This window comes from Ursus americanus, chromosome 20, assembly GCF_024610735.1.
Source record: "Ursus americanus isolate L20-20 chromosome 20, mUrsAme1.1.p, whole genome shotgun sequence".
Taxonomy (NCBI): Eukaryota; Metazoa; Chordata; class Mammalia; order Carnivora; family Ursidae; genus Ursus; species Ursus americanus.
Window position 1 is genome coordinate 16423243 of NC_142146.1, and position 27302 is coordinate 16450544.

Consider the following 27302-nt stretch of genomic DNA (forward strand, 5'->3'; position numbering starts at 1 on the left):
AAAGTAGCAGGAAAATCTCCTAACACTTGGAAATTAAACAGCACTCTTCTAAATAATTCATAGATCAAAGAAGAAGTGTCAAGAAGAGCAGAAGAATACAATGACCTAAATGAAAATAAAAACAAAACTTGGTAAAATTTCTAAGACAAAGCTAAAGCAGTGTTTGTAGGGAAATTTATAGCAATAAATGTTCACATTTAAGAAGAAAGTCTCAAACTAATAATCTATGCTTCCATCTGACAAAATTAGAAAAAGGATAAAAAGAACCTAAAACAAGCAAATAAAAAAATAAAAATAATAGTGGAAATCAGTAAAACTGACAACAGGGAAACAAATGAGATAATCACACTGAAGTGTTTTTGTTGTTGTTTTAGAAAAATCAATAAAACTGGCCCAGATGGCTTCACTGACAAAGTCTATGAAATATTTATAGAATAGCACCAATTCTATAGTCTCTTCCCAGCACACTTTATAAGACCAGCATTACTCTGATATCAAAAGCAAAGGCAATATTAAAAAAAAAAAAGACCAATATTCCTCATGAATAGACTCAAAAATTCTCAACAAAATATTAGCTAATCGAATCCAGCAATAGAGAAAAAGAAAAATATACCACATCAAAGTTGGGTTTACTCCAAGATACAATGTTGGTTCACTATTTGAAAATCAATCAATGTGATCTATCATATTAACAGTCTAAAAAAAGAAAACCATATGATCATACCAATTGAAGCAGAAAAAAAATTTAATAAATGCCATATGTTAAAGACAAACAAAACTTTCAATAAACTAGGAACAGAAAGGAACTTCTTCAGCCTACAGGGTGTCTGCAAAAATCCTATAGCTCAAAAATCCTATACCACACTTAAAACACTGAATGTTTTCCTTCTAAGAACAGGAATATGGAGTAAAATTGCACAGAACTATACACATACATATGCATGTATATAAAACCTGGTGAAAACTGAAAAGATCTATAGTCTATAGGTAATAGCATTAAACCAACTTTAGTTTCCTGCTTTTGATATTATACTACAGTTATGCAAGAGCCACCACTGAGGGAAGCAGTATGAAGGGCATGCAGGACTCTATATGGTATTTTTTGCAAATTCCTGTGAGTCTCTAATTGTTTCAAAATAAAAAGTTAAAGGAAAAAACTTCTATAAGGAATCATAAAGAAAATCTTCATGACCCAGAGTTAAACAGTTCTTATATGACACCAAAAGAAAAAAAAAAATCAATAAATTCAAAACTTCATCCAAATTAAAAATTTTCACTCTACAAAAACTGCTCTTAGGAAGATATAGACAAGCCACATAGTGGGAAAAATTATTTGCGAATTTCATATCTGAAAAAGGCCTTGCATCCAAAATATATATAGACTTCTTTAAACTCCAACAGTAAGAAAACAATCCATTTGGAAATGGGCAAAAGACTTGAACAAACACTATACAAGGAGATATAAGGATAGCAACTAAACATATGAAGAGGTGCTTAACATCATCAGTCATTAGGGAAATCAAAATAAAGTCATAAAAGTTACCATTAAAGACCTCTTAAGATGGCTAAAAGAAAAAAAGTAATAATACTAAGTGCTCACAAGGGTGCAGAGTAACTGGCTCTCTCAGACATTCCCAGTGGGAACATAACGGTACAAATTATCTGGAAGATAATCAGGCCATCTCTCATGAAATTAAACATACATTTACCATATGACCCAGCAAACACTCGTCAGGATTTGTCCCAAGAAATGAAACTACGTTCACACAAATTCTGTGCACAGGTGTTCACTGAGGCTTTACCTGTCATAGCCAAAACGTGGAATTAACCCAAAAGTACTTCAAAAGGTGAATAACAGTTCATCAAGACAATGAAATATTACTCAGCAACAAAACACAATGAACATCAGTTCATCCAAGCAGCAACTTGGATGGATCTCAAGCACATTATATTGAATGAAAGAAAGACCATCTCAAAGGGCCACATATTATGATTCCATTTATGTAAGATCCTTACAGTGACAAAATTAGAGTGATGGAAAACAGATCATTGGTTGCCAGTAGTTCAGAGGTAAGGAAGCGGTATGACTATTAAAAAGCAAACACGAGGGGTTTCCTTTGTGCTGATAGAACAGTTCTGTATGCTGTGATCATGGTTACTTGACTATTCACCAGCAATATCATAACTACACACACACATACACACACACAACATGTAAAATTTGGTAAAATTCAACTAAGGTAAGTACCCGAGTTAGCATACTAATGTCAATTCCTGGTTTCCTTAGGTACGATTAATTATAGTAGTATGTGCCAATTTTTTCCCATTTTCATTCTAAAAGGGCCTTTCTAGATTTTTTTCTAATGTCCCCATGAAATGTTAATACCACAGACACATTGTCTATTTATATGCTGTACGTATAACAGTACTTCATACATTAAAAGAGCAAGATTATTTTCTCCCTTCGATAACAATTTTCGCCTCTTCGAAGGCAATACCACACTCGCTGAAGACCTATACTATGATTATGAGAGATAGTATCATTAAAAAAGCTGGAAAAATGGTACATAAAAACTGCCATGTTTTGCAACTTGATGCGTTAAACTATTTCAAAATGAAGTTATAATTTTAAAAAGCTTAAAAGTCTAAGAGTAAAGGACCTAGAATAACTAAACACCATTAAAATAGAAGAACAAATTTGGATGACTTACACTACCTATTTTCAAGTGATTGCAAGTCTCACTGCAAAGCTACAGCAAACAAAGTGGTGTAGTACTGGTATAATTAGGATAAACAAATAGATTCATGTAACAAAATAGAGTCCAGAAATGTTTCCACCTATATATGGTCACTCTGACAGTTCACCAAGGTTCCTGAATGAAGAAATAAAAGCATTTTCTTTTCTTTTTTTAAATATTTTACTTATTTGAGAGAGCAAGTGAGAGACAGAGTGAGAGAGAGAGTGCAGGAGCAGGGGGGTGGGGCAGAGAGACAGGAAGAAGCAGACTCCTGGCTGAGAAGGGAACTCAATGTGGGACTCGATCCCAGGACGCTGGGATCATGACCTGAGCCGAAAGCAAAAGCTTCACCGAGTGAGCCATCCAGGCACCCAATAAAAGCATTTTCAGCAAATGGTGGTAGACCTGGATAAAAATGGAGGGCGGAAAAAATCAGCCTAAACCTTCTGATCTCCTACTTCACAGTACCCACAAAAACTAATTTGCCACAGATCATAAACCTAAATATAAAAACAAAAACTATTAAAGCAAAAAAACCCTTCAATTCCTTGGAGTAGACAAAGATTTTTTTAGAGAAGACACAAAGGGGGCGCCTGGGTGGCTCAGTCGTTAAGCGCCTGCCTTCGGCTCAGGGCATGATCCCAGGGTCCTGGAATCAAGCCCCACATCGGGCTCCCTGCTCCACTGGAGCCTGCTTCTTCCTCTCCCACTCCCCCTGCTTGTGCTCCCTCTCTCGCTGTCTCTCTCTCTGTCAAATAAATAAATAAAATCTTTAAAAAATAAATAAAAATAAAGAAGACACAAAGGCACTAAAAAAGAAAAAAAAGATAAATTTAATTTCATCAAATATAAAATCTGTTCATTGAAAAACACCATGAAGAAAATTAAAAGGCAAGCCAGGAGAAAGGGTTCACAGTAGGTAGACAGATATAGATACAGAGATAGGTACAGATCTGTATCTATATATAGATACACAGATATATTTGACAAAAGACTTCAATTTAGCATATATAAAGAATTCCTACATATCAATAACAAAAATACAACCAAATAAAAAAACCAATAAGGGGGGCACCTGGGTGGCACAGCGGTTAAGCGCCTGCCTTCAGCTCAGGGCGTGATCCCGGCGTTACGGGATCGAGCCCCACATCAGGCTCCTCCCCTGTGAGCCTGCTTCTTCCTCTCCCATTCCCCCTGCTTGTGTTCCCTCTCTCGCTGGCTGTCTCTATCTCTGTCAAATAAATAAAATCTTTAAAAAAAAAAAAAAAAAAAAACAATAAGGGACAAAAGGTGTGAATGGATTCCTCAAAAACAATATATACAAATTGTAAATATGTAAATGAACAGGTTTCAAAATCATCAGTCATTAAGAAAATGCAAATGAACCCCATTATACCATTTCACACCCACAAGAATGACTAAAATAAAAAATACTGACAACACCAAATGTCAGAACGTGGAGCAACTGGAACTTTCATATATTGCTGGTAAGAATGTGAAAAGATAAACTTCTTTGGAAAACTAATTGTTAAGTTATAGTTAAATTACACCCAACCTACTTTCCACTCCTAAGTATTCATTCAGCCAACGTAAATGACAACATATTTCCAGAAATGACTTGTACAAGTCTGTTTATGGAAGCATTCATACTAGCCAAAAATTGAAAACAACCTAAATGCCCAACTAATACTACTCAGCAATACAAAAGAATTAACTAGTGATACCCTCAGCATGGGTGGAGCTCAAAAACTCTGTTGAGAACAAGAAGCCAGGCACAAGAGTAAATACCACATGATTGAAGAACAGGAAAAACTCTGTGGTGATCAAGACTAGAACACTGGTATCTATGGGAGTTGAGATAACACTGGTTATCTATGGGGGATGTCTTGATTTGGTTGTACACATTTATTAAAATTTAATCTATAAACTTCACTGTATATTTTACCTCAATTTATAATATATTAGCTTTAAAAATAGGATAAATATCTGCACTCATAGTGGGTGATTTTAACACATAACTATCAGAAATTTAATAATTAAGTAGATAAAAAGGTCTATAATTTTCTCCTTAAAGATACTGTTCATCTTGTATTAGATTTATTTCTACTGGGAAAGGTATCTTTTCATAAGTAACATGTAATTATTTGTTGCTGGTTTCACTTGAATTTTTATATTGCCCTTATAACCAACACAATCTTACTTAACTCTCATTAGTTCTAATAAATTGGCCATAGTCTCTTCTAATTTCTATGCAGACAATGACAGGGATAGCTCTGCTCTTTCTTTTTAAATTCTTACTGGCCATGTCCTTCAGAAAAATGACGAGTAGAAACTAACAGCACCTCTGCCTTGGATGCTCAAATTCCATTTAGAATTTTTATAGTTATCTTCATGTTGAGATTTGCCTATGATTTTCCTCTGTGTTGCTTTGGTATCACAGTTACATTATCTAAACAATAAACTAGGGACCTATCTCTTCCCTTACATTTTCTGGAACACTCTGTATAAAATCAAGATCATTATCAGTTCCTTTAAAGTTTAGTAGAAACTACCTGTGATTGTCAGTTTTATGAATCAACTTGGCTAGGCTATAGTCTCCAGTTATTCAAACAAACACTAATTCAGGTATTGCCAGGAAGGTACTGGGCAGATGTGATTAGAATCTAAAATCAGTTGACTTTACTAAAGGAGATTATCCTCGATAATCTGGGTGGGCCTGAAAAGCCTGAAGAACAGAACTGAGATTTTCCTGAAGAATTCCTTCTGCAAAGGCAGCGTTCGCTCGGAACCAAGAGTTCTAATGCTGACAGCCATTCTTCCAAATAGCCTGGCCTGCCCTACACATTTCGGACTTGCCCAACTAGCTCCCACAGTCACATGACCCAGTATCTGGCTATATGTCTGTGTGTGTGCATCTACACACAGTAGCCCTATGGTCTCTGCTGGAACTCTGGTCACCAACTGTGAGGGCCTAGGTCTTGCAGAATGCATGTGTGCCTGTATGTGTGAGACAGACACGGAGTTTTAACTACTAATTCAATTTTCTAAGAGCTTTTTATTTATTCTTTACTCAGTTGCAGTTTTAGTAAATTTATATTTCATCAAACTCTCCAAATAAGGATATGAAGATATTCACATGATTTTTTTTTCCTCTTTACCATACCTACAGTTGTATCTCAATCTTCATTGCCTTTGCCTAATGGTTCAACAAACCATTTCTAGTTAAGGACTTGGCTTGTGAATACTTTAAGCTTTGCAGGCTACAAACTATCTCTGTCATGTATATTCATTTTTTTTTTAAACCATCCTTTGAAAATGTTACTAACCATTCATAGCTTACAGGCCTCACCAGATTTTGGCTGGACCATCATTTGCTGAAATCTGGCCTAAACTATTTATTTATGCCTTCTCTTTCTCCTTAGCTTTGCCAGAGTCGCTGTAAGATGGGAAAAAGGACACTGAGCTTATAGAAGGCACTGGAAAGTATGGATGGAGAAAAAAGGACAGCTTCGAGGGAGGCCCTAGAAGATGCACAGGACCTGCAGGGATGAAGGAAAAGAGGATTCAAAGAAGGATCCCAGTTTTTCTGGCTCCCAGGGAAATGCTGTGACCACTCACTGACATAGGGAAAACATAAAAGAAACACCAGGTGGGAGAGGACTTCAGCTGTGGACATGGTGAATTTCAGATGCCTGTGAGACATCCTGTGGAGTGGAAAGCTGACGTCCACTTTAAGGGAAATAATAAAACAGGAGACTATCTCCACATACTTCTTTTCTCCTGGTCTGCAGCACACATCACATGAGGCATCAGTTATTAACATGATTATTAATGAGGAGTAGAAAAAACATTGTGATATACTGACCTATTTTATAAAATCAATTTCAAAACATTACCTCTTCCTTTCACTTACATAATTTTAATCTATACAACTTACTGATATGTGTCCTGATGAGTATCTTGCTCTATAAACATTGCAGTGGTCTTAGATAACAAAAGCACTAATTTTTAAAATTCCTTAAATACAGGCATTGTTGTGTAATATTAAACTATTTTTCCTTAAGAAATTATAATAGAAATTTACCTATTTATGAATTCTAGGTTATAATTCCTATTTAAACACATTTTTTAAATGGCTTGCAAAAACTTCTAAAACCTCCTAGGGCAAAAAAACAAACAAACAAAACAAACAAACAAACAAAAAATTCCAGAATCACATGAATATTGATTTAGATTTTCCAAATCTTGGTGTTCAATCAGAAATAACAGACTTAAAAATATATAAATAAATTCTGGTAAAGATTCTCTCTTTTGATAGCATATCAACCACTGAATATTATTAATTATGATTTTATATATATTACGACGCTATCTTCAACACAATTATAATTATACATTTTATTAAAATTACAGAATGATTCAAAGTCAATGCGATGCATATATGTTATACATTTGTACAGGAACCTGCAGAAAAAAAAAAAAATCAAATTGTGAGAGTTTGCTACTATATAGTCACATGAATTTATCCTGAGATAAAGAATCAGGATAACACCACCAGGGAAAATTTCCAAAGCTCTAACTTCTCAACATTCTATCATCACCTGAAAGTCAATTTTCACCTTTTTCACTGGCTGAATTTGTTAGCTCAGATTTTGCTTTGGGGCCCACGAGTTCATGCAGTATGGCTGTAGCAGATTATAAGTCTACTGACAACAGTGCTTGCTCTGAATCCACAAATATAACAGTGAAGCAAGTCCGAATATTACAGAATCTTTCATTGGAAAGAAGTGACACCGGAAGAATAAGGTAGGCCTTTTCAATAGAGGAAATGTTCTAATTTAACTAATTTGATTCCCCTTTAGATAATGCCTTTTTTTTTTTTTTTAAACTTCCTAATTATTTGCTCCTGATGACATTTCCATGCTACTCTTTACTCTGGAGGAAAAACAAGAAAAATGCTTGTAGTAAGTTTGCAACAGTATTCTCATTGGCCACAGTTTCTATCTTTAGGTGTCTCTTCTTTACTAGCTACCAAGAGCCTGGAAATGAAGAGCTCCAGGCAGATGGTATCAGAATAACATAGAAAGACCAGTGTTCTCAATTGCTACGTTTCCAATAAGTGCTTCACACCGGAAGCTAGGCAGCCTCCAGTTCTCCTCAACAGCACAAAAATAGGGATGCTCTTGATCAGATTTTCAGGTTCTTCCCAGCTTGCTCATACTTTCCTGCTGTGATAAAATGAGGAAGGGGGGGTGGCAGAGATGCTTAGGCAGGAAAATTAAGACAGTGAAGATCAGTGCTCCTTTCACATTCTTTCCTTTAAGCCCTACTTGAACTGCCAAAACAAATCCAGAAAAGAAAATCAGTATTAGGAGATATTCCCCGACCTCCCCTGCCCCCAAATTCCGGCCTGCCCCTGGCTATTAGGCCTTCACGATGAGGGCAATGAATGCCCAATAGTCTGTTTAACAGGCCTCCCAGGTGAAGTACTTTGATTCCAATCTGCAGATAAAGAAGTGCAGACCCCCAGAGGTGAAATAACCCAAGTCTCTGATAAAGCGACAATGCCAAGATCACGTAACCGAGGCCTCGAATCTCCTTCCAGGACACACCACACACATGGAGGTGGTGGCCTGTTTAAGGGGATTTCAGCAAACAAGGTTATGTAAGCTTCCGAAGTTATGCAAAGTGTGAAATAACCCTTCGACAGCCAAGACTGTTTCAGAAGCATCAGAAGCACAGGCAAAACAGAAAACTCACTGTTTAGGTTTTTTTTTATCAGAAAGTTAAATGGAATTCTGATCCTCGGATTTCTAGCATGGAGAAAATTATTGAAAAAAAAAAAAAAACCACAAGAGGAGCCATTTGTCAGTTGGCTGAAACAATACCTTCAAAGAAAGTAAACATCACATACTAGGTCAACTGGTAACAATCTAATGTTTTATAAGCTCAAACTTCAACAAACTATGCAAAGCACATCAGTGAGGTAGATGTGCCTATTTCTGCTTAGCTTCTGGGTCAAATACCACCTATATCCCACAACAGTAGTCTTCATTTGAACTACTTTATCCTATCAGCTTTCACTGTTAATAACCACCTAGTTCACACTAGATGTGCCCATTTCCCAAAAGCACCTATTTCTTGGACCTCAGATTCTGCAGATTGCTAGGTGTGAAAACTTCCTCTTCCACCCACATTACTTTAACCAAGATGAGGCCAAAAAGGGACAACAAATCTAAATGTATACCAAAGCAGGAAATCAACTTATACAAGAAGACATGCCAATTTTAGAAATGTGCTGCAATCTCCATTGTAGCCATAATTTCTTAAATGAAAAGGTTTCACGTTTACTTTACTGGGTAGAACTTCGAGACTATCTTTTCCTACAAGCACAATTTTGCATCGACGTACAAGAGAAAATCAGCAGTGTGATGGGAGACAGAAGTAGGTACTTGAGAAGGAAATAAGTGACAGCATGCCTATGCCTTCTCGGCAATACTACACCTGAGTTCTCTCCGATGTACATCTACAACATGGTAGACTATCCTCAAATCTGTGACTGTTCCTCACTGCTTCTGGCCACTCTATTCCACCGATTCTCTTTCATCTGACAATATTTCATAACATTTCTACAAAAAGCATGTGCCACCTTGTAACAGAGTGGGGGAATTATTTTTACATTGAGAGGTTATTCACTTATTTCAAAGAGTCAAACTTTGCTCACACCAATAGTGTGAAAGACTCACGTCTTTCTTGGCGTGGCCTTCAGAGTCCGGGTGCGTGAACATGAGAACCAGTTCCATAATACGACTTTTCTTGGCGAGGAGTATCTCCCAGGACGATCATCTACAACCTTCACCAGATCGCCCCCGGATAACCTTGCTGCAATTCAAGTTCACCGTCAGCACACAAAATGTGCTAAAAATGAAGACAGTGAGATGAATGGGCTGTACAGGCTAAGCGCAAATCCTAAAGGAGTCTCAAAAACATTCTGAACAAACATTAATAATACTAGAAAAACCATAAACGACTCCAAGGTAAGATCCGCTCCTATTCCTCCTGTGGCAACCCCACAAGGTTCTACCTTTAAAGATGCCGCTGACTATGCCATGTTCTCAGTGCTTATTTCCAGCTCCAAATCTACTCTGCCCCCATTTTCAAGTGTCTACTGGCAATTTCCAAGTCCCACCAGCACCTGATTTCAACTTAAAAATTTCAACAATTTATATCTTCATTCTGCCATCCCGGTAGTTATGTCATCCTCTGACCCTCCCCCCGCCCAAAAAATCAGCTTACATTTGTACGGTACACAGAAGAAGCACAATAAATATTTGCCGAAGGAAGGAAGAAGCGGTAGAGGGAACTGTTTTACAAATATCGCCACGCGCAAGGTATTATAAAGCAGCAGGGGCTCAGAAAACTCAAAGCAATTTTGCAACAATACCCAGCAAGTAACTGTCAAGTCAAATTCCAGCTCAATCTTCTGCCCTCATTTACCATTTTCTACCTCTTATTTTCTTATCAAAGTCTACCGATTTAAAAATCAAAACACTTGTTCCATCTCAAAGTTCTCACTGAACCCAGCACCTGAAAGTGCTTTCTCCTCCTTTAAGCCCAAGATTTTGTGTACAGCAATGCTATGGCTCTAACTGCATCTGGACTTGACACATCACATCACACCATCTGTGCAATCTTCTTCTTCTGACAGATCACTGGTTGCCATGGACAGAATCTGTGGCCCCCTCCCCCCCACTTCATATTGAAGTTCTAAACCCTAATACGACTTTATGTGGAGAGGCAATTAAGTGCTAAAGGAGATCATATGGGGAGGGCCCTAATCCGAAAGGTGGTCTTATAAGAAGAACCAGCAATCAGATTTGGCCAGCACCTTGAGCTTGGACTTCCCAGCCTCCAGAACTGGGGGAAAATAAGTATCGCTGTTGAAGTCACTCAGTCTATGGTATGCTGTTATGGCAGGCCAAAGAGATTGAGACAGATTTGGGGACCAGAAGTTCTCAATTGTAGGGGCGCCTGGGTGGCACAGCGGTTAAGAGTCTGCCTTCGGCTCAGGGCGTGATCCCGGCGTTATGGGATCGAGCCCCACATCGGGCTCCTCCGCTGGGAGCCTGCTTCTTCCTCTCCCACTCCCCCTGCTTGTGTTCCCTCTCTCGCTGGCTGTCTCTCTGTCACATAAATAAATAAAATCTTTAAAAAAAAAAAAAAGTTCTCAATTGTGGCTGCATCTAATAAGCACCTGAGAGGGCCTTATAAAATTCTGATGCCTGGGCACCACCCAGACCAGTTAAATCAGGAATGCTGGGATAAACCCAGGCATTGGTATTTTTAAAAGCTCCTCAAATAATTCTAATATGTAGCTAAATCAAGAAAGGCTGCATGAAACTTAAATTTAAATGAGGTCCGAGACCGTGTCTAATTCATTTAATTCCCTTTAACTGCTGGCACATGGTAAATATACACTCAAACTGTTTAATAAATGACACATGAATAAGAGTTTCATTATTTGATAATTATAGACACTCATTCTGTTAACAAATACGAGGCACCTACTACATATCAGTCACCATGCTAGGGATTGTATACACAATGATGAGTAAAGCAGGCTAGTTCTTTATTCTGTTGCATAAACACCTGAAACTCAGGATTTTAATTCATCATGCTTAATTAACACAGCCTTTGATCTGTTAAAAAAAACAAAAACAAAAACAAAAAACAAAAAACTCCCAGTAACAGTTCCTCAGCAAAAATACAATGCAGGATATTAAATATCATGTTTTAAAAAAAAAAAAAAAAAACACAACAAAAAACAAAAAACTTCCCCCTCAATCTCTTTACTTAAAAATGTTAAAAGATAATCCAGGCTGGTGGGGAAGAAGGTTACTTTGGGAATCAGTGTTCTTATTTGGGCAAGTAAAAGGTAATATTTTTGACATCTATAAACTTAGGGAATTCTACAAATATGCTATTAACACCCTCATCCAGTCAATGGAACATAAGCTTGAAGTTGTTTTTTCCTGTGGTGAACCTTCTGTGCTGAGTCAAGAATCCCCTGAGACCAACTGCAAGTATTTAAAAATCATAAAAGTTTAAGGTTTAAAGTAGCTTTCACAGTTATCTGATAAACCTTACTCTCCCTACCCCTTATCCTCCAACCTGAGATTATGCCATTTAGAACTGGGCCTAAGGTTGATGGCAAAGTCTAAAACAAAAAGATATCATTACTAATTGAATATCCCCATTCAATTGGGTGCTATTTTCATAACAGGACAGTGCTCCCCCCACCGCCCATTGGTGGGCAATCTCTTATTGTCTAGATGTAATTAACTGGTTTATCTTCTCCCATCATCTAGTGTCTGATAAACTTAAAGAGGTGAAATCATATGAAAAATATTTACTGTTTACTACACAGCTGAATATTCTCATTCTCCACACGATGCTTTTCTTCATCTCTCAAATCACGGGACACATACAGACAAATCACATCTATAAGTTTCACTTTATTCCTCAAGGTAAAAACTCTAGGTCTAGAATGAAAAACTGTATACCCAGGTTATTTGATATTTTGGTAGTTTTTAAAAATCTCAAACAATTTTAAAATTGTTTTTCGAAAGATGCGGGGTGGTAACAATCAGGTAAAGCTTCCTACGTAAATGATTCTAAAGTGAGATATGAAAAATGAACGAGAATAGGACAGATTTGGGGACGGGGAAGAGAGGGAAAATTCTAAAAAGAAAGAACAGCATGTCAAATGGCCTAGAGGGAAAAAAACAAAGCACAGTTTGGCAGAAGCTAGGTATATCTTAGGCCAATGTCATCACCACAACCCCATGATATTCACACCTGGAGTCAGTACGCACACCTGTGTGTATTTATGTATTTGTGCAAGTAGCCCTTCCTACCTGACCGATCACTATCCAAACTCTCACTACCTGAACAAAGGTTCCTAGGAGCTTCAGATAAATGATTTTTTGGAGAAAGCTGGAATCCCCCCTGCAGCAGAATGCAGAAGCACTCACACCTGCAACCTTTTCAGAACTGCCCCTGGGCATGGTGGCACATTCCAGCTTTCCTTCCTGCTGCCCCTTTCCCATCTCCTGCAGTGGGCAAGGACTGACAGAGGGCACAAAAGCCCTGTGCCCTTGCCTCCGAAGGACAAGCCCTGCACTTCGTGTTGCACCAGAGCTGATCAGGCTGAGACAGGCCTTCCCTGAAACCACATCCTTGCCCAGCTTCCTCCCCTTCCCTGTCCTGTTCCCCACAGTCCCTCACAGGTTTTTTTCCTAAGAGCACACCATTCATAAATCACTTTCATGTAAAACATCCAATGGTCCCCAGACCTTGTTCTCTAATGTCATGCCGAAATAAAGGAACCAGGGTTTGTTAGAGATAGGACTAATTCTATGGACAGGCCAGAACAGGTACAACATGAGCCAGAAATACTTTGAGTGAGAAAAAAGGAAACGCTCCAAAAAAGGATGGGAGCATATCACAAGGACCCAGAAGCCAGTCTGAAGGAACGCTCTCACTGGCCAAATCTGGGAAAATGTGAGCGCCAAAATAATTACATACAGTAACAAGTTATAAACCACTGGAAAAATAGGAATTCATGAGTCCACATCCGTAATTAACCTACAAATCAATAAACAAGAAACAAACTAGTCTCTGGCTTATATCGAAATGTCAACAACCACCTAATAAATGTGGAGAGACTGCTAGAGGCAGAAAATCGCCATTCTGCAACCACTATAGGAAAGACTGAATCAGGCAAAAATCATCAATGGATACCACATCAAAGGGGAATTTTTTGATGAGGAATGGGTATTTGTGTAGTCTTAAGTGGTCTCCGCACAGATTACTAATTAATGGCAAGAGGGAAAAAAAAGAAATGGGACAAAGCCCTTGACTGGGTGATCAAATTTAATATCACCTACGAGAGACAGACAGACATCATGTACCTCCAGATATGACACCGTGAGAAAAGACACATCGCCACTTAGGCAGTATTCTGCCGAGAACAAATAACCTGGATCTGATGAAAAGTCAGATAAACAGAAAATGAAGGAAAGTTCTATTTGCCTGAAAATCTGCAGCATCTTCCCATTGTTCTCAGGATAAAATTCAAATTCCTTGAGCTGGTTGACAAAACATTTCATGATTTGTGATTCACAACTCCTATAACAAATATACTTCGAGTTTAGAAATATATAAAATTCACAAGTTAAACCGATTTTTAGCTCTGAACCACCAATTTAATGTATGTCTAAGAGAATACTACAGAGCCATAGAAGCAATAATAAAATCACAATTTTTCTAATCAGTTACATAACCTTTTATATATTAATCACACAGTGCTCGGAAAAGTCTTCAAACCCATTTAGATGTCTAACTTAAAAATTCCCAGTGGATTTAATTAGCTAAAGCTAATCTACCTACATCCCCAGGAGCCACTAAAAGAACCCCTATAATTCCAATACTCCAAGAACTGCCACGAGGACAACTTCCTAAGACACAGCTTCAACATCTACTCATGGGATGCCATGAAATTCCTGACTCCACTTTCCATTCCCTGAGCCCTCTCTGTCCTATCGTCCTCCCCTAATTAGATTTCTGGAAAACACCATTAGGGGGACACACACACTTGATTAAGGAAACTTCTCGCTGCTGCTATTGCTCCACCACACAAAGTTAGAGAACAAATCCACACTAATGGATGAGAGAAGACGAACTAGCTAGCCCGCTGAAAGAGGGAATGGTACAAGAAAAAAAAGGAGAAAGGAATCTCTTCTGGTTATTAGAGAAAGTAATCAAAATGATCAGGCCCAGGTTTCTGTAGGTTGTCATGTGGGAATATAATCATGCTGGAAAATTCTGTGGAATCTGCAAATAGCAAAGGAATAGCTGGGTGTTCTTTCAGTACAGCCCTGGGCTTGACTTTCCATTACCAGGCCCTTTAACAAGTTGCTACAGAAGGAAGTTAATGTCTAGAACTTTGTTGAAAGAAATAATTTCTGACCAGTGGAAAAGAAAACCCCAAAGATTACAGTGTATGGTCCTGCTGTAAACTAACCATTTTTTTTTATCTAAGCAAGTAATCTATGAAACTGTCTATGCATCTAGCTTCTCAAATGCTTTCTGGACTGTTTTACACTTTACTGCTTCCCTCACTAATTAATGAGTTGAAGAAGATCTTCAACACCTATTCGTTTTGTATCTGCATGAGTAATAATTTTACCTTTTTGAAAATTCTACTTTAACGAGCACCACTTTTCAAATTGTTCCTATAGGTGATCATGTGTTATGCATTCAAAATACACAACCATTTAAATTTTCAATCACTTAAGTCTGACTAGATTCTTAAAATATATAATACTTGTAGAAGGGGTTCTAAATTGGCAACTATAACTTGGACTAGACTATGCTTAAGTCCTATTATACGAGAATGAGCTATACTGTATGTTTCTGAACCATTACTATGCCATCAAAGGTCCCATTCATGGCTAAAAACGTAGGAATAATTTTCTCTGGAAATAGGAAGATTAAACTGATAAGAAAACAAAGCTGAAGAATAAGTCAATAAAAGTGGAAGCGTTCAGAACAGTGGTTCCTCCTCTACTCTGCATATTAGAACTGTCTATGGACTATTTTAAAATGTCAGAGGCTTAGTAAATTAAATCTGAATATTCAGGAGTGCAACCCACATAGGAGTATTTTTTTTACAAATATTAATCTCTTTCCACAGCCACTTTTCTTGGGTGTTGCTGACTCCCTCCAGCTGTTTCTCTCTGCATTCAAATAGTAAGAGAAAATAATGAAGATAATTACACCTGATAAATGTACAAAGAGTGCCCTTATTACCTCTACAGTAACAAAAAGGAAAATAGTTCCAATAAAACTACATATAAGAGTAAGTAGGTAAACTGCATTTCAATGCTGGGTTCAGAGTTTCTTGAGAAAAATGGACCCTACAAAGTTAGTTAAAAGCTGTTGCCAAATGCAGATCAAATTTGTATAAAGATCTTTAAAAATCTAACATTAACCAATGAAGCAACCTACTGAATGGGAGAAGATATTTGCAAATGACATATCTGATAAAGGGTTAGTATCCAAAGTATATATTGAACTCATACAACTCAACACAGAGAACCAAATAACCCAATTAAAAAAATAGGCAGAAGACATGAACAGACATTTTTCCAAAGAAGACATGCAAATGACCAAGACATGTGAAAAGATGTTCAACATCACTCATCATCAGGGAAATGCAAATCAAAAAACTACAGTGAGACATCACCTCATACCTGTCAAAATGGCTAAAATCAAAAACACAAGAAACAAGTGCAGGAGAGGATGTGGAGAAAAATGAATCCTCATGCACTGTCGGTGGGAATCCAAACTGGTACAGCCACTATGGAAACAGTATGGAGATTCCGCCAAAACTTAAAAATAGAACTACAATCCAGCAATCACACTACTAGGTATTTACCCAAAAAATTCAAGACACTAATTCAAAGGGATACATGCACCCCTATGTTCATAGCAGCATTATTTACAATAGCCAAATTATGGAAGCAGCCCAAGTGTCCATCCGTACATGAATGGATAAAGAACATGTGGTATATACATACACAATGGAACATTATTCAGCCATAAAAAAGAATGAAATCTTGCCATTTGGGACATGGATGGAGCTAGAGAGTATGATTTTGGTAAGCAAAATAAGTCAGTCAGAGAAAGACAAACACCATATGATTTCACTAATGTGGAATTTAGGAAACAAAACGAACAAGCAAAAGAAAAAAAAAAGAGAGAGAAACAGAGACAAATGAAGAAACAGATTCTTAACTACAGAGAACAAACAGATGGTTACCAGAGGGGAGGTAGGTGGAGGAAGGAATGGAATAGGTGGTAGGGATTAAAGACTACACGTATCCTGATGAGCACTGAGTAATGTATAGAATTGTTGAATCAACTATAGTGCACACCTGGAACTAACATAACACTGTCAACTATACTGGAAATAAAATTAAAAACTTAATGAAAAAAGATTTTTAAAAATCTCACATAAACCAGTGGGAAGACAGACTTTGCTACGTAAACCTCATATGATGTAACTACTAGTATGGGTACATACCACTGTATAAAAAGAGAAATATCAAAATGTGAACCTATACTTCGACTCAGGAACCGAACAAAAATGAAGTTAAAAAAAACACAAAACTGGCTTTAATATATTTTTATTCTGGAATTTAAACAGACCAGAAAAATTTAAAACTTCCAACTTGCAAACTCCACTTTCTTCCTTCCCATTCAATCTTGCTTCCGTCCCTGCTTTTATCAAGTTTCCAATGATCATACTGTTAGATTTGACCATCATCAGCCACCCAGTTGGTAAAAAACCTACTAATTATCCTTAAGGCCTCCCTTTCCCTGACCACCTTTATTCAATGCAACAGCAGGTCTTCTCCATTGCTCCTCCAAAACATCAACCGAATAAGCTTTATATTCTTTTCCAGCTTTTCTAATACCATTCCAGACTACGACACTAACATCTCTGGCCTGGACTACTGCCACCATCTCTTAACCTGTCTCCTTGCTTCCACTCAGGACCCCTCCATAGTGCATGCTTACCACTGCAGTCAGGGTAGTAAAGACATAATTTATATTAGTCACTGCCCTCTTTAGAAATCTCCAAATGCTTCAGGGCCGGGCAGCATCTAGCTCCTGCCTACTTTTCCAACATCTCCCATTATGGATCTCCACCACTCTGGCCCTCATTTATGGCAAATATTTAAGCATCTGACTGCCTGGCATACTTTTTCCCTACCTCTTCACCTAAGTACTTTATCTTGTCCTTCAGATTCCAATTCAAACAACACTTCCTCATAGAGCTCTTCACTGACCAGTCTGAGGTAGTCCTCTCTTCACCACCTACCATATGACACTGCTTATTTTTTTTCATAACGCTTATCATAATCTGGCAAAATGTATATGGGGGCAGAGGGGTGGACTGTTGTCTTCTATGATTGTATGCTTGTGACATGTAACAGGCACATGTTTGTTTAATCACTAAAAACTCCAACAGAGGCATGGTCTATAACAATGGCCTGGAATGAATTACGGAGTTCTATTCCAGACTTGACTCTACCAGCAATTAGCTGGGTAGCCTTGGGCATACCACAAGATTTGAGTGTGTCAAGAGTAACTGGACAGTAAAAAAGTGGATGGGGCGCCTGGGTGGCTCAGTTGGTTGAGCGTCTGCCTTTGGCTCAGGTCAGGATCCCAGTGTGCTGGGATTGACCCCCACGTCGGGCTCCCTGCTCAGCTGGGAGCCTGCTTCTCCCTCTCCCTCTGCTACTCCTTCTGCTTGTGTGTGCCCTCTCTCTCCCTGTGTCAAATATGTAAGTAAATAAAATCTTTAAAAAAAAAAAAAGGCAAGTATGATTTTTTCCCTAAATTTCCTCATGGATCTAAATTCAAGAATATAGACATGTGAAAGCCTTTGATCTCTCCGTGTCTGTTTCCTCATTTGTATGAGACTGCTTTGAATATCACTTTCAGCTCCGAAATACTAGAAATATGGGGCTCCTGGGTGGCTCAGTCACTTGAGCTTCCAACTCTTGATCTCAGCTCCGGTCTAGATCTCAGGGTTGTGAGCTCAAGCCCCACAATGGCCTCCACGCTGGCTGTGGAGCTATTGTAATACGGTTTAATCTACTTTCTAACCTAATTTTCCTTACCCAGCCCTTATTTCCATCCTGCAACCAAACATCACACAGTGCACTTTACTGCCCATACATTTCCTCATTCTGCTGCCTCTTCTCCAACTCCAAACACTGGACATTATCCGTTAAAGCCCAGATCAATTGTTAACTGCCTCATAAAGTCTAATCTAACCATCTGGCCCAATACTGGTATGATCATTAGGTGTTCCAGAAATTCTTTTATGCTTTAGAGTAGTCCCTGATTCTCTCTCCACCTGTTTCCTAATCCATAAAAGGGAGATAATACTATCTATCATACCACACACTATTGCTGGACAACCAAGAATACTTAGCTTGATAATAAAGCATTCAATAAATAGTATTATTTGTTGGCTACATACACTTTCCGCTCTCCTTGAGAGCCACCAAAATGACTCTTCCATTTCTGAATCTCCAAAGGTTTGAAGCCATTACTACTCCTCCCAATGCCTCAAGTTTTCATATTCATAAAATGAAGGGGGTGGACTAGACCAATTACCATTCCCTTCAAAAATGAAGTTCCCTATATTTACATGAATACCCTATAAAGATACCTCGGGTGAACTTCCATAACATAAATAGCTTAAAGCAAGGACACCGCAGGTGTGCTTCTTTAAAGACGGGAATTCGAGGGAAACTGAAACTACTGCTGCAAACGGAAGTGGGGTGGAAACACTAAAGTTAAAATAATGTTGACCAAAACCTTGGGGATCCTTTCTCAAGAAACTGACTCTTGCCACAATGATGGGTCTTTTGGATTATCGCTTTTAAGTTAGATAACAGATATTTAAAGGACTCAGTGCCCCAAAGGGGTGAAAAAGATGATGAAGAGACCCATCGCGTTAAGAAGGAAATGTGTAAACCACAAATGGACGAGAGCTTATACAGCAAACCCACCGCCTTTCACCTAACCCTAACCCCAAGGAGCGGGAAGAAGACCGAACATTGCAGGGAAGAAGTTGGGGCCGCCAGAAACCCTAAGGCGGCAGGCCGGCCGGGCGTGAACTGACGTCTGCGGAAGCGGTGCAACCTCAGCGCTCGGCCCCTTTCCCAGGCCTGCCCTCAACCGCAGCGCCGCGGTTAGGGACCCGGGCCGCTACTCCTCAGCAACCCCCGCGTTCCGCCCCCGTACCTGCGGGGTCGAGCGCCATCTCGGCAGGCGGAGAGGAAAGCAGCGCCTGGCCGCTCCCGGGCCGGGGGAGGGAAGGGGAGGAGCCTGGGCTGGGCGGCACGTGCGGCTGCCCGGAGCTTCCCGCGGGAGCAGGAGGCGGCGGAGGAGGAGCGCGGAGTCCTCCGCAAAGCTCGGCAGGCCTCTTTCCTCCCTTCTTATTTCCCTAGTCGCTACTTCCGCCGCCCATTACGCCTGCGCCCTCCTGGCCCCGCCCCGAAGCCTGTAACTGAGGTGGAACTGACAGCTCCGAGGGGATGACCGGGAAGGGGACGTAGCCTCGCGCGCCTTGGAGGCGGGACTGTCTCAGACGAGCGCAGCCTCGCCTGGAAAGGAGCGTGAGCACCCGCTTGCAGACTCGGGTCTGCGGAGACCAGAGTAGAAGCTGTGGGCCTTTGGGAGTGCGCCTCACGTGGCGACTAGGTTCACGGCCAAGCCCCTCCCTCCACGTCCGCCTTCGGAGAACGGAATGAATCATCCTGTTCCTTTATTTTTTCTTCGTTAACGTTCATTCATTCATAAATGTCTATTTAATGCCCGTCAGGTTCCAGCCACGGGTTCTGAATACGAGGGGTAAATAACTGAATAAAAATAAGGTCCCTGTTCTCGAGGAGTATCGTGTTGGCAGGGGAGTCAGATACAAGCAACACGCTGTTAAATGTGATAAACTCCACACTTGTGAGATATACACAACTTGTTCTACTATAGAGGTGGTATATTCGTGCAGTGTCATTATTTGTCCCACAGATCAGCAGCCTGTGGCTCCCCCGGAGAGGGAATAAAAAATTGGGCGCTAGGAAATATCCTTAGAGCGTACAGCCTGATTTGCGTGATGTTACAAATCCCGATTCTGTCAATTAAAGCTGTATGTTTTTGAGAGAGATGAAGAAAGGTGATAGCTATGCTCCTGGAGAACCCCAGCTGACCTCTTCTCGATAAAAGAAACTTTGGTGGCAGTTATGCTCATTTCCACTCACCAACCAGCCTTCAGAAATGCTTCCTTGTCATATCCACGTTTAGCTAGTTCGAGCCTCCAAAGGGTGAGGTGCAGCCGGGGACAGATGGGACAGATGTTAGAAAAACAAGGAGCAGCTGCTTCTTCCCTGGGAGGGATTTAGAGCTTTCAAAATGATCCCCTCCCCACCTACCTGCAGTCCCTCCTCCCCTGCTGCTGCTTCAGCCTGGTCAGTTGGCAGAAAAAGCAGCCGCAGTTGAGCAGGGCTGGGAAAGTGGGTCTCTGCTCAGCAGGTCTTCCGTTTAAGGGCCTATTTGGGCATAACGGCCCTTATTACAGCTGTAGGTTGAGATGCCAAGGTGAAGAATTAATGTTTCACTCAGCCAGGCAGGAAAGCAGGTCTGTTTTCTTGTGTGTTTTATAAATGTGTTTTGAAACATATCAGATTTATTCTGGTGCCCCTTTTCTTTTTCTGGAGGTGGTGGATTTCATTTAGAAAATAAATCTTTTTAAGGAGATGAGGCAGGGGTATAAAAACACAAGCCAGACACTCACACTTAGGTAATTAAACTAAATCTTCCTATATGCAAAAGGACATCACGGAGAGCTTTAGAGACCTAAATACCTCTACCTGAATCCTGCATCACAACATACTATGTTTGTGACTTGAAGAAATTCCAACGTTTCTCTAGACTTTAGTTTCTAAGTTGTAAAATCATTGTAAGGAATGTGATATCATTTAACACTGTTTCAGTCATTGAAAAACCATGTCTTATAGTTTTTGCCATAACTATCACTTGAACCATCATTATTTAATATTTTTTATCTAAATCAACTCACGTAAAAAAACACTTACATGGGCACTATCCTTACTATATACAAAAGTTAGGGTTAGGAAGCAGGGCTGTGTGGCAGGCATGGTGGAGGGCAATGCCTGAAACCATTGGTTTGAGGATTTCAGAAGCTAGGATAGTTATAAATGACACTGAAAATGTTAGAAGAGTCCAGAGTCCCAAAGCCTTAAACATTAGGCTGAGGAGTGTTTGAATTTGTTGCTATAATCAGTCAGGCGCTGTCGACGGTTAACAAGTAGAAAAATAGCCTTGTGGTCAAAGTGATGTCTTTTAAAGATTTTGTGTAGGCTAGATATAGATGGTGAGGAGGGAGCCAGAGGTTAAGCAGAGGATAAGAATTCAGGCTATTGGAATTCAGGCAGGATCTGAAAAGAGCCTGAACTAGTATATGTGGCAATGTAAAAGAAAGGATGGATGCGAATGTACCTGGAAAGGAAGAATCCATTCTTCGTGATCGACTTAGGAGACTAGAACAAGGAAGGAGTCAAGAAGGATTTCTAGGTGACTCCGTTCCTTGGCAAAAGTATGCAGACAAATGAGAAAATCATGGCAATACACCCATTTGTGCTTCAAATTATCTGCCCTTGATCCTCACTATTGGAGAGCAAAACAGACAGAGGGACCAGTTAGGAGGAAATTACAGTGACCCAAAGGGGCAAGGACCGCAGCTGATCTGTGAGCATACAAAAGCAAAGAGAAGTGAACTGCTTAGTATATAGACTAGACAAGAATGCACACACATATACATATCACTTAGTCTAATATCTAAGGAATTTGCAGTACAAATAAATATCTTCATTGTTTACTGCATCAATTCTGACTAGATCTAGCCTACCTTTTTGCTCTATGTGGATATCCAGTTAGTTATTTTTAAAGGTTGACATAGTCAGCCCCTGCTTGCTTCCAACTCTGCCCAACGTCAGAACTGAAGACTTTTCACCTATAGCTCTGCTCTGCCCTGTCTTTGAGCCAACGAGAATTACATTTGGAAGAATACTAGAAGCCCCACGATTTAGGCCCTGGTCCCCCAGGGCCTGTGCCTTCCCCCATTTGAATGGACTTAGGTCCAGGTTGACACTTATATTAGCTTGTTAGGGTTGCCCTGACAAAGTACCACAGAATGGGTGGCTGATACAACAGAAACTAATTTTTTTCACAATTGGAAGCTAGAAGTCCAAGATCAAGGTATCCGTAGGTTTGGTTTCTTCTGAGGCCTCTCTTCTCAGCTTACAGATGGCCATTTTCTCCCTGTCTCTTCATATAGTCTTCAGGATGTGGGTGTTTGTGTCCAAATTTCCTTTTATTAAAATAAGGAGACCAGTCATATTGGATTAGGGCCTACCCTGATGACCGCATTTTAACTTAATTACCTCTTTATTTTTTTTATTTTTTTAAAAAATTTTTTTTAAAGATTTTATTTATTTATTTGACAGAGATAGAGACAGCCAGCGAGAGAGGGAACACAAGCAGGGGGAGTGGGAGAGGAAGAAGCAGACTCATAGTGGAGGAGCTTGATGTGGGGCTCAATCCCATAACGCCGGGATCACGCCCTGAGCCGAAGGCAGACGCTTAACCGCTGTGCCACCCAGGCGCCCCTAATTACCTCTTTAAAGACCCTATCTGCAAATACAGTCACATCCTCAGGTACTGGGCTTGGGACTTCAGCACATGAATTTTGGGGGACACAGATCCAGCCTATTATAACAGTCTAGTTCTTTACAAGAACCAGAACGCTTTCTGGAATCCCAAATCACTTGGCTAGAGCCCTGACAACTTGCCTAGCTTTAGCTTCTCCCCAGAGCAACATACCTTGTGCCTGTCTTTCCGGTGGTTAAATAGGCTCTGCCCTGCTATGGCTCAGTCCACCTAGCCACTTCAATCAGCTCCCGTCTGTCCCCCATTGCCCACACCCAACTGATCACAACATCCACCTGACTATTTAACAAATCTTTTAATTTCATCTGCCAACCGCACTGTTGTGACTCAGTCCAACATCTCCCCGCTTTTGCAGAGATGTTTATGACAGTCTCCTAACTTGTTCTCTGTTCCAAGGCTGTTTCTCCTCCCATCTGCTCTTAAGAACTCACTTCACCCCCAACAGCAAATACGATAATAAAATTTCTTATATAAAATCTCTCAGTGGTTCCTCATCTAAATAAAATCCAAACACTTCCCTTGGACAAGGTTCACAAAGCCCCTGATAGACGAGTTCCAGCTTATTACATCATCCTTTCATCAACAACCTGCTTGTACTCTACATTATCCATCGCATGAGCCTACTTGCAATAGTTTAAGAAATATCTGTGGGGACTTTTCTATGCACTATCCCAGAAAAATGGCTAAGAGTCTGTGTTGACCATAGAAACTTGAAACTGACTTCCGGAGGAGTGTCTCATGGAAAGACAGGAGCTATGGAATAAAACAGAGCTAAATTCTAATTCCTCTTGCCTTCTTTTACTTTTTAACTGTTTTATTGAGCTATAACTTATCTACAGAAAAGGGCACAAATCTTTGAGCAGCTGAATGAGTTCATACATATGTATATACTTTTTTTTTTTTAAGGTTTTATTTATTTATTTGACGGAGAGAGAGACTGCCAGCGAGAGAAGGAACACAGGCAGGGGGAGCGGGAGAGGAAGAAGCAGGCTTCCAGTGGAGGAGCCTGATATGGGGCTCGATCCCAGGACTCTGGGATCATGCCCTGAGCCGAAGGCAGATACTTAACGACTGAGCCACCCAGGCACCCGAATGTATGTATATACTTTTGAACTCTACCTCTGTCAACACCTAGAGCATTTCTAGGCATCCAAGAACGTTCCTTGATACCTCCTCCTAGTGAAACCCCCCTCATAAAAATAACCACTCTCCTGACTTCTATGAAAATGTATTAATTTTGCCCAGTCTCGAACTTATGTAAACATTATTACAGTGTAGTCTATCATATCTGGCTTCTTTTGCTCAGCTCAATAGCCGTGAGACTCATTCATGCTGTTGTATATATCCACATACCTGCTGTCTTACTTCTAATTTACATTTGGTAAATTGTTTCTCCTCCGGAGTCTCAGTGTCCTCAATCACACCATCTCTGCATAATTGATTTGAGCATTAAAGAAGACTTACAACAAACAGTGATAGTGGTTCCTAGCACATGGTAAGCCGTTGCTAAATTCTAGCTATTGTTATTGTGATGATTATCTTTTACTTTTAGAAACTGTCCTTTTGAACTATTGTGCTATATTCAGGGTGGATTTTTTTGTTGTTGTTTTTTTTGTTTTGTTTTGTTTTTTATGTAATACTTCAGAGCTACTCTGCCTTCAAGACTGAAATCTGGGTAACGATATGTTTAAATCAGTATTATGTGAACACCCTCCAAATGAACAAAGGAGATTTAACAGTGTGCCCTATCACTTATCAGGTGAGAAAAAAAAAAAAAGTGTGAAAAAAAAATCACCTCTCACCTCTGTAGAAGGCTTTTTATATTTTATGTTTTGTTTTTACTGTGAATTGTTTTCTGGGTGGCCTCCTTTAAGACAGACCACAATTTTTTCTGGGGTCACAGACCTTTATTCCTAAAAAAATACTAAAAAAAAAAAAAAGTAATAAAGATAATGAGAAAACTATGACATGACTTATATTGGATTTCTCTTCCCTTGGTCCTGTGCCAATGCTATGATCCTTTGTAGAATTTCTCACAGGAGCTGGCAAACTTGACAAACAAAAAAAGAAGTGCTTTTCATTGTACACTGAGTTTTAAAGAGCAGGGACATTCTGCTTAGATGGCCAGCTGCCCTGAAAACATCTCAAGGATCTTTTGCTTAGTTAGGGGAAATAAAGTTAGTGAAAACTCTAACAACTTATTCCAGATGTTTCTGCACTATTCATGTGACAGAGGACAAACTTCCTGAATTCCTTACCCACTCCTCCCCCAAATCAGAGGACTATGTGCCATGCACTGTGCTGAGTCCTGGAAAAAATAAATAAGATGACGTCCTTTCCCTTAAGGAACTCAGTACAGGGGGCATAAGACAAACTCATGGACCAGTAATTACAGTTCAACATGATAGAAGATGATGTGGGAGCCCAGAGGGAGAAATTAGTTTGACTTCCAAAAGATAAACATAAACATTAATGCTTATATTTGAAGTAACTCTTTAAAAATTATTATTCAACAAGAGAAAAACAATGGGGTCATAGTTGACAGCATTTTGCTGTATAGAATAGGCATAGGGTAACCATCATGAATAACAAATATGGTTGAAATAGCTAGATTGGCCACTAGTAGTTGGAGCCACATCGACATGCAAGGAGATAAAAATGAGAATTGCTATCAGGTTTTGATGCTTTCTCACTAGTGCTATGCCCAGTCAAAACAAACCTATGTCATCGATTTTGGTATATTTATCAATAGGACATTAAGCAGTAAGTCCAAATGAAGAGCTCCCAAAAGCTCAGGTCTTGACCTTCAGTAAAGAAGAGTGCTTGCACAGATCTATTCCATTAACTAAATTCTGTGTCATGGGGGTGCCTGGGTGTCTCAGATGGTTAAACGTCTGCCTTCAGCTCAGGTCATGATCCAAGGGTTCTGGGATCAAGCCCTGCATCGCATTGGGCTCCCAGCTCAACTGGGAGTCTGCTTCTCCCTCTCCCTCTCCCTCACCTGCTCCCTCTGCCTCTTTACCCCCCCTCCCCCGGCTCATGCTCTCTCTCTCTCTCTCAAATGAATAAATAAAACCTTAAAAAATAAATAAAATAAATAAATTCTATGTCATGGAGCCAGAGATCCCAAGGTACGGATGAAGCTTTTCCTAAAGGAGTGAGGTATTGCTGTTGCTGAGCCACATGACTCTGCTGTTTGAGGAGAGAGACTGTCTTATGCACCATTACAGAATCTCTCAGAGGACTTGGCATCTGGCAAGGTAAATGTTGGTTGCATAAGTTCCTGTTAATGGAGAATATAGGGGCACCATGTAAAATTAATATGGGTCACATGGTCCATTGACTATTTCTCTTTAGCATCACTTCTATCCTCCTCCTGTCACTAACCTCTACCTGAATTCAGGCTCTATTTCACCATTTCTGATCTTTGGTTAAAGATAGCTTTCGGGTTTTACATTCTTTAAGATATGTTTTCTGGTCAAGGCATCCCCTCACTTAGAACATGATATACACGTTTATGACACTGTCTGCTCGACATCTTGTCCTTTTGGACACTGCTCCTCCCCTACTTTATTACATGGTTTCTACCAATGTTTTCATGTCCTTATAGGACATCTCTCTTTAGCCATACTCATTTATCTAAGAATGGATACATGACCTAAAGTAGACCAATGACATTTTGCCTAGGAAATGTTAGCTGTGGGTCTAAATATATCAGTTTGTCTCCTGAGGCTAGAATTGTAAATTGCAAAATGTAGAAGCCATTAAGAGAGAAGTTTTGTGCCATGTAGAGAAAGTTATCTCTAAGGAAAGAGGAAAGATGATGCTTCGCCTAAAAGGTACAGAGATTCAAGACTGAGAAAATCCATACGGAGTTTGAACCTCTGGTTGTAGCTGCTCTGAGATTCATATCTATGAAGCCCCTTTCTGGGGCTTGGCTCTTGGAGCCACCAAAGACTCCTGTATAGGACATGTCTTGTACATGACTCCAAATCTTCTCAGCCCCAGTTCTTGCATGTGGCCACTAGTCCTTTGTAGGTTTTGAATACCTTCATAAGGTGCAAGCTGGTAGTACCTTGTACCCCTCTGACACTACTGCATGAAACACCCATAGGGATCCTCCGAACAGTCACACATATGCACATATACAGAAGTATCGAAGAAGTTAATGCC

At 39.7% G+C, this 27302-nt stretch overlaps 1 protein-coding gene across 2 annotated transcripts in view; it reads right to left on the minus strand.

Moving 5' to 3' along the window:
* Positions 1 to 19841, minus strand: part of CMC1 (C-X9-C motif containing 1) — an 81794-nt gene extending 61953 nt beyond the window's left edge. Inside the window, exon 1 of one of the 2 annotated variants that reach the window (XM_045774485.2) lies at positions 19629 to 19841. In XM_045774485.2, coding sequence (XP_045630441.1) covers positions 19629 to 19647 — 19 coding nt within the window. In that variant the 5' untranslated portion in view covers positions 19648 to 19841. The remainder of the gene's footprint in view (positions 1 to 19628) is intronic. The other variant, XM_087870147.1, reaches the window with a different exon arrangement.
* Positions 19842 to 27302: the final 7461 nt, after the last annotated feature.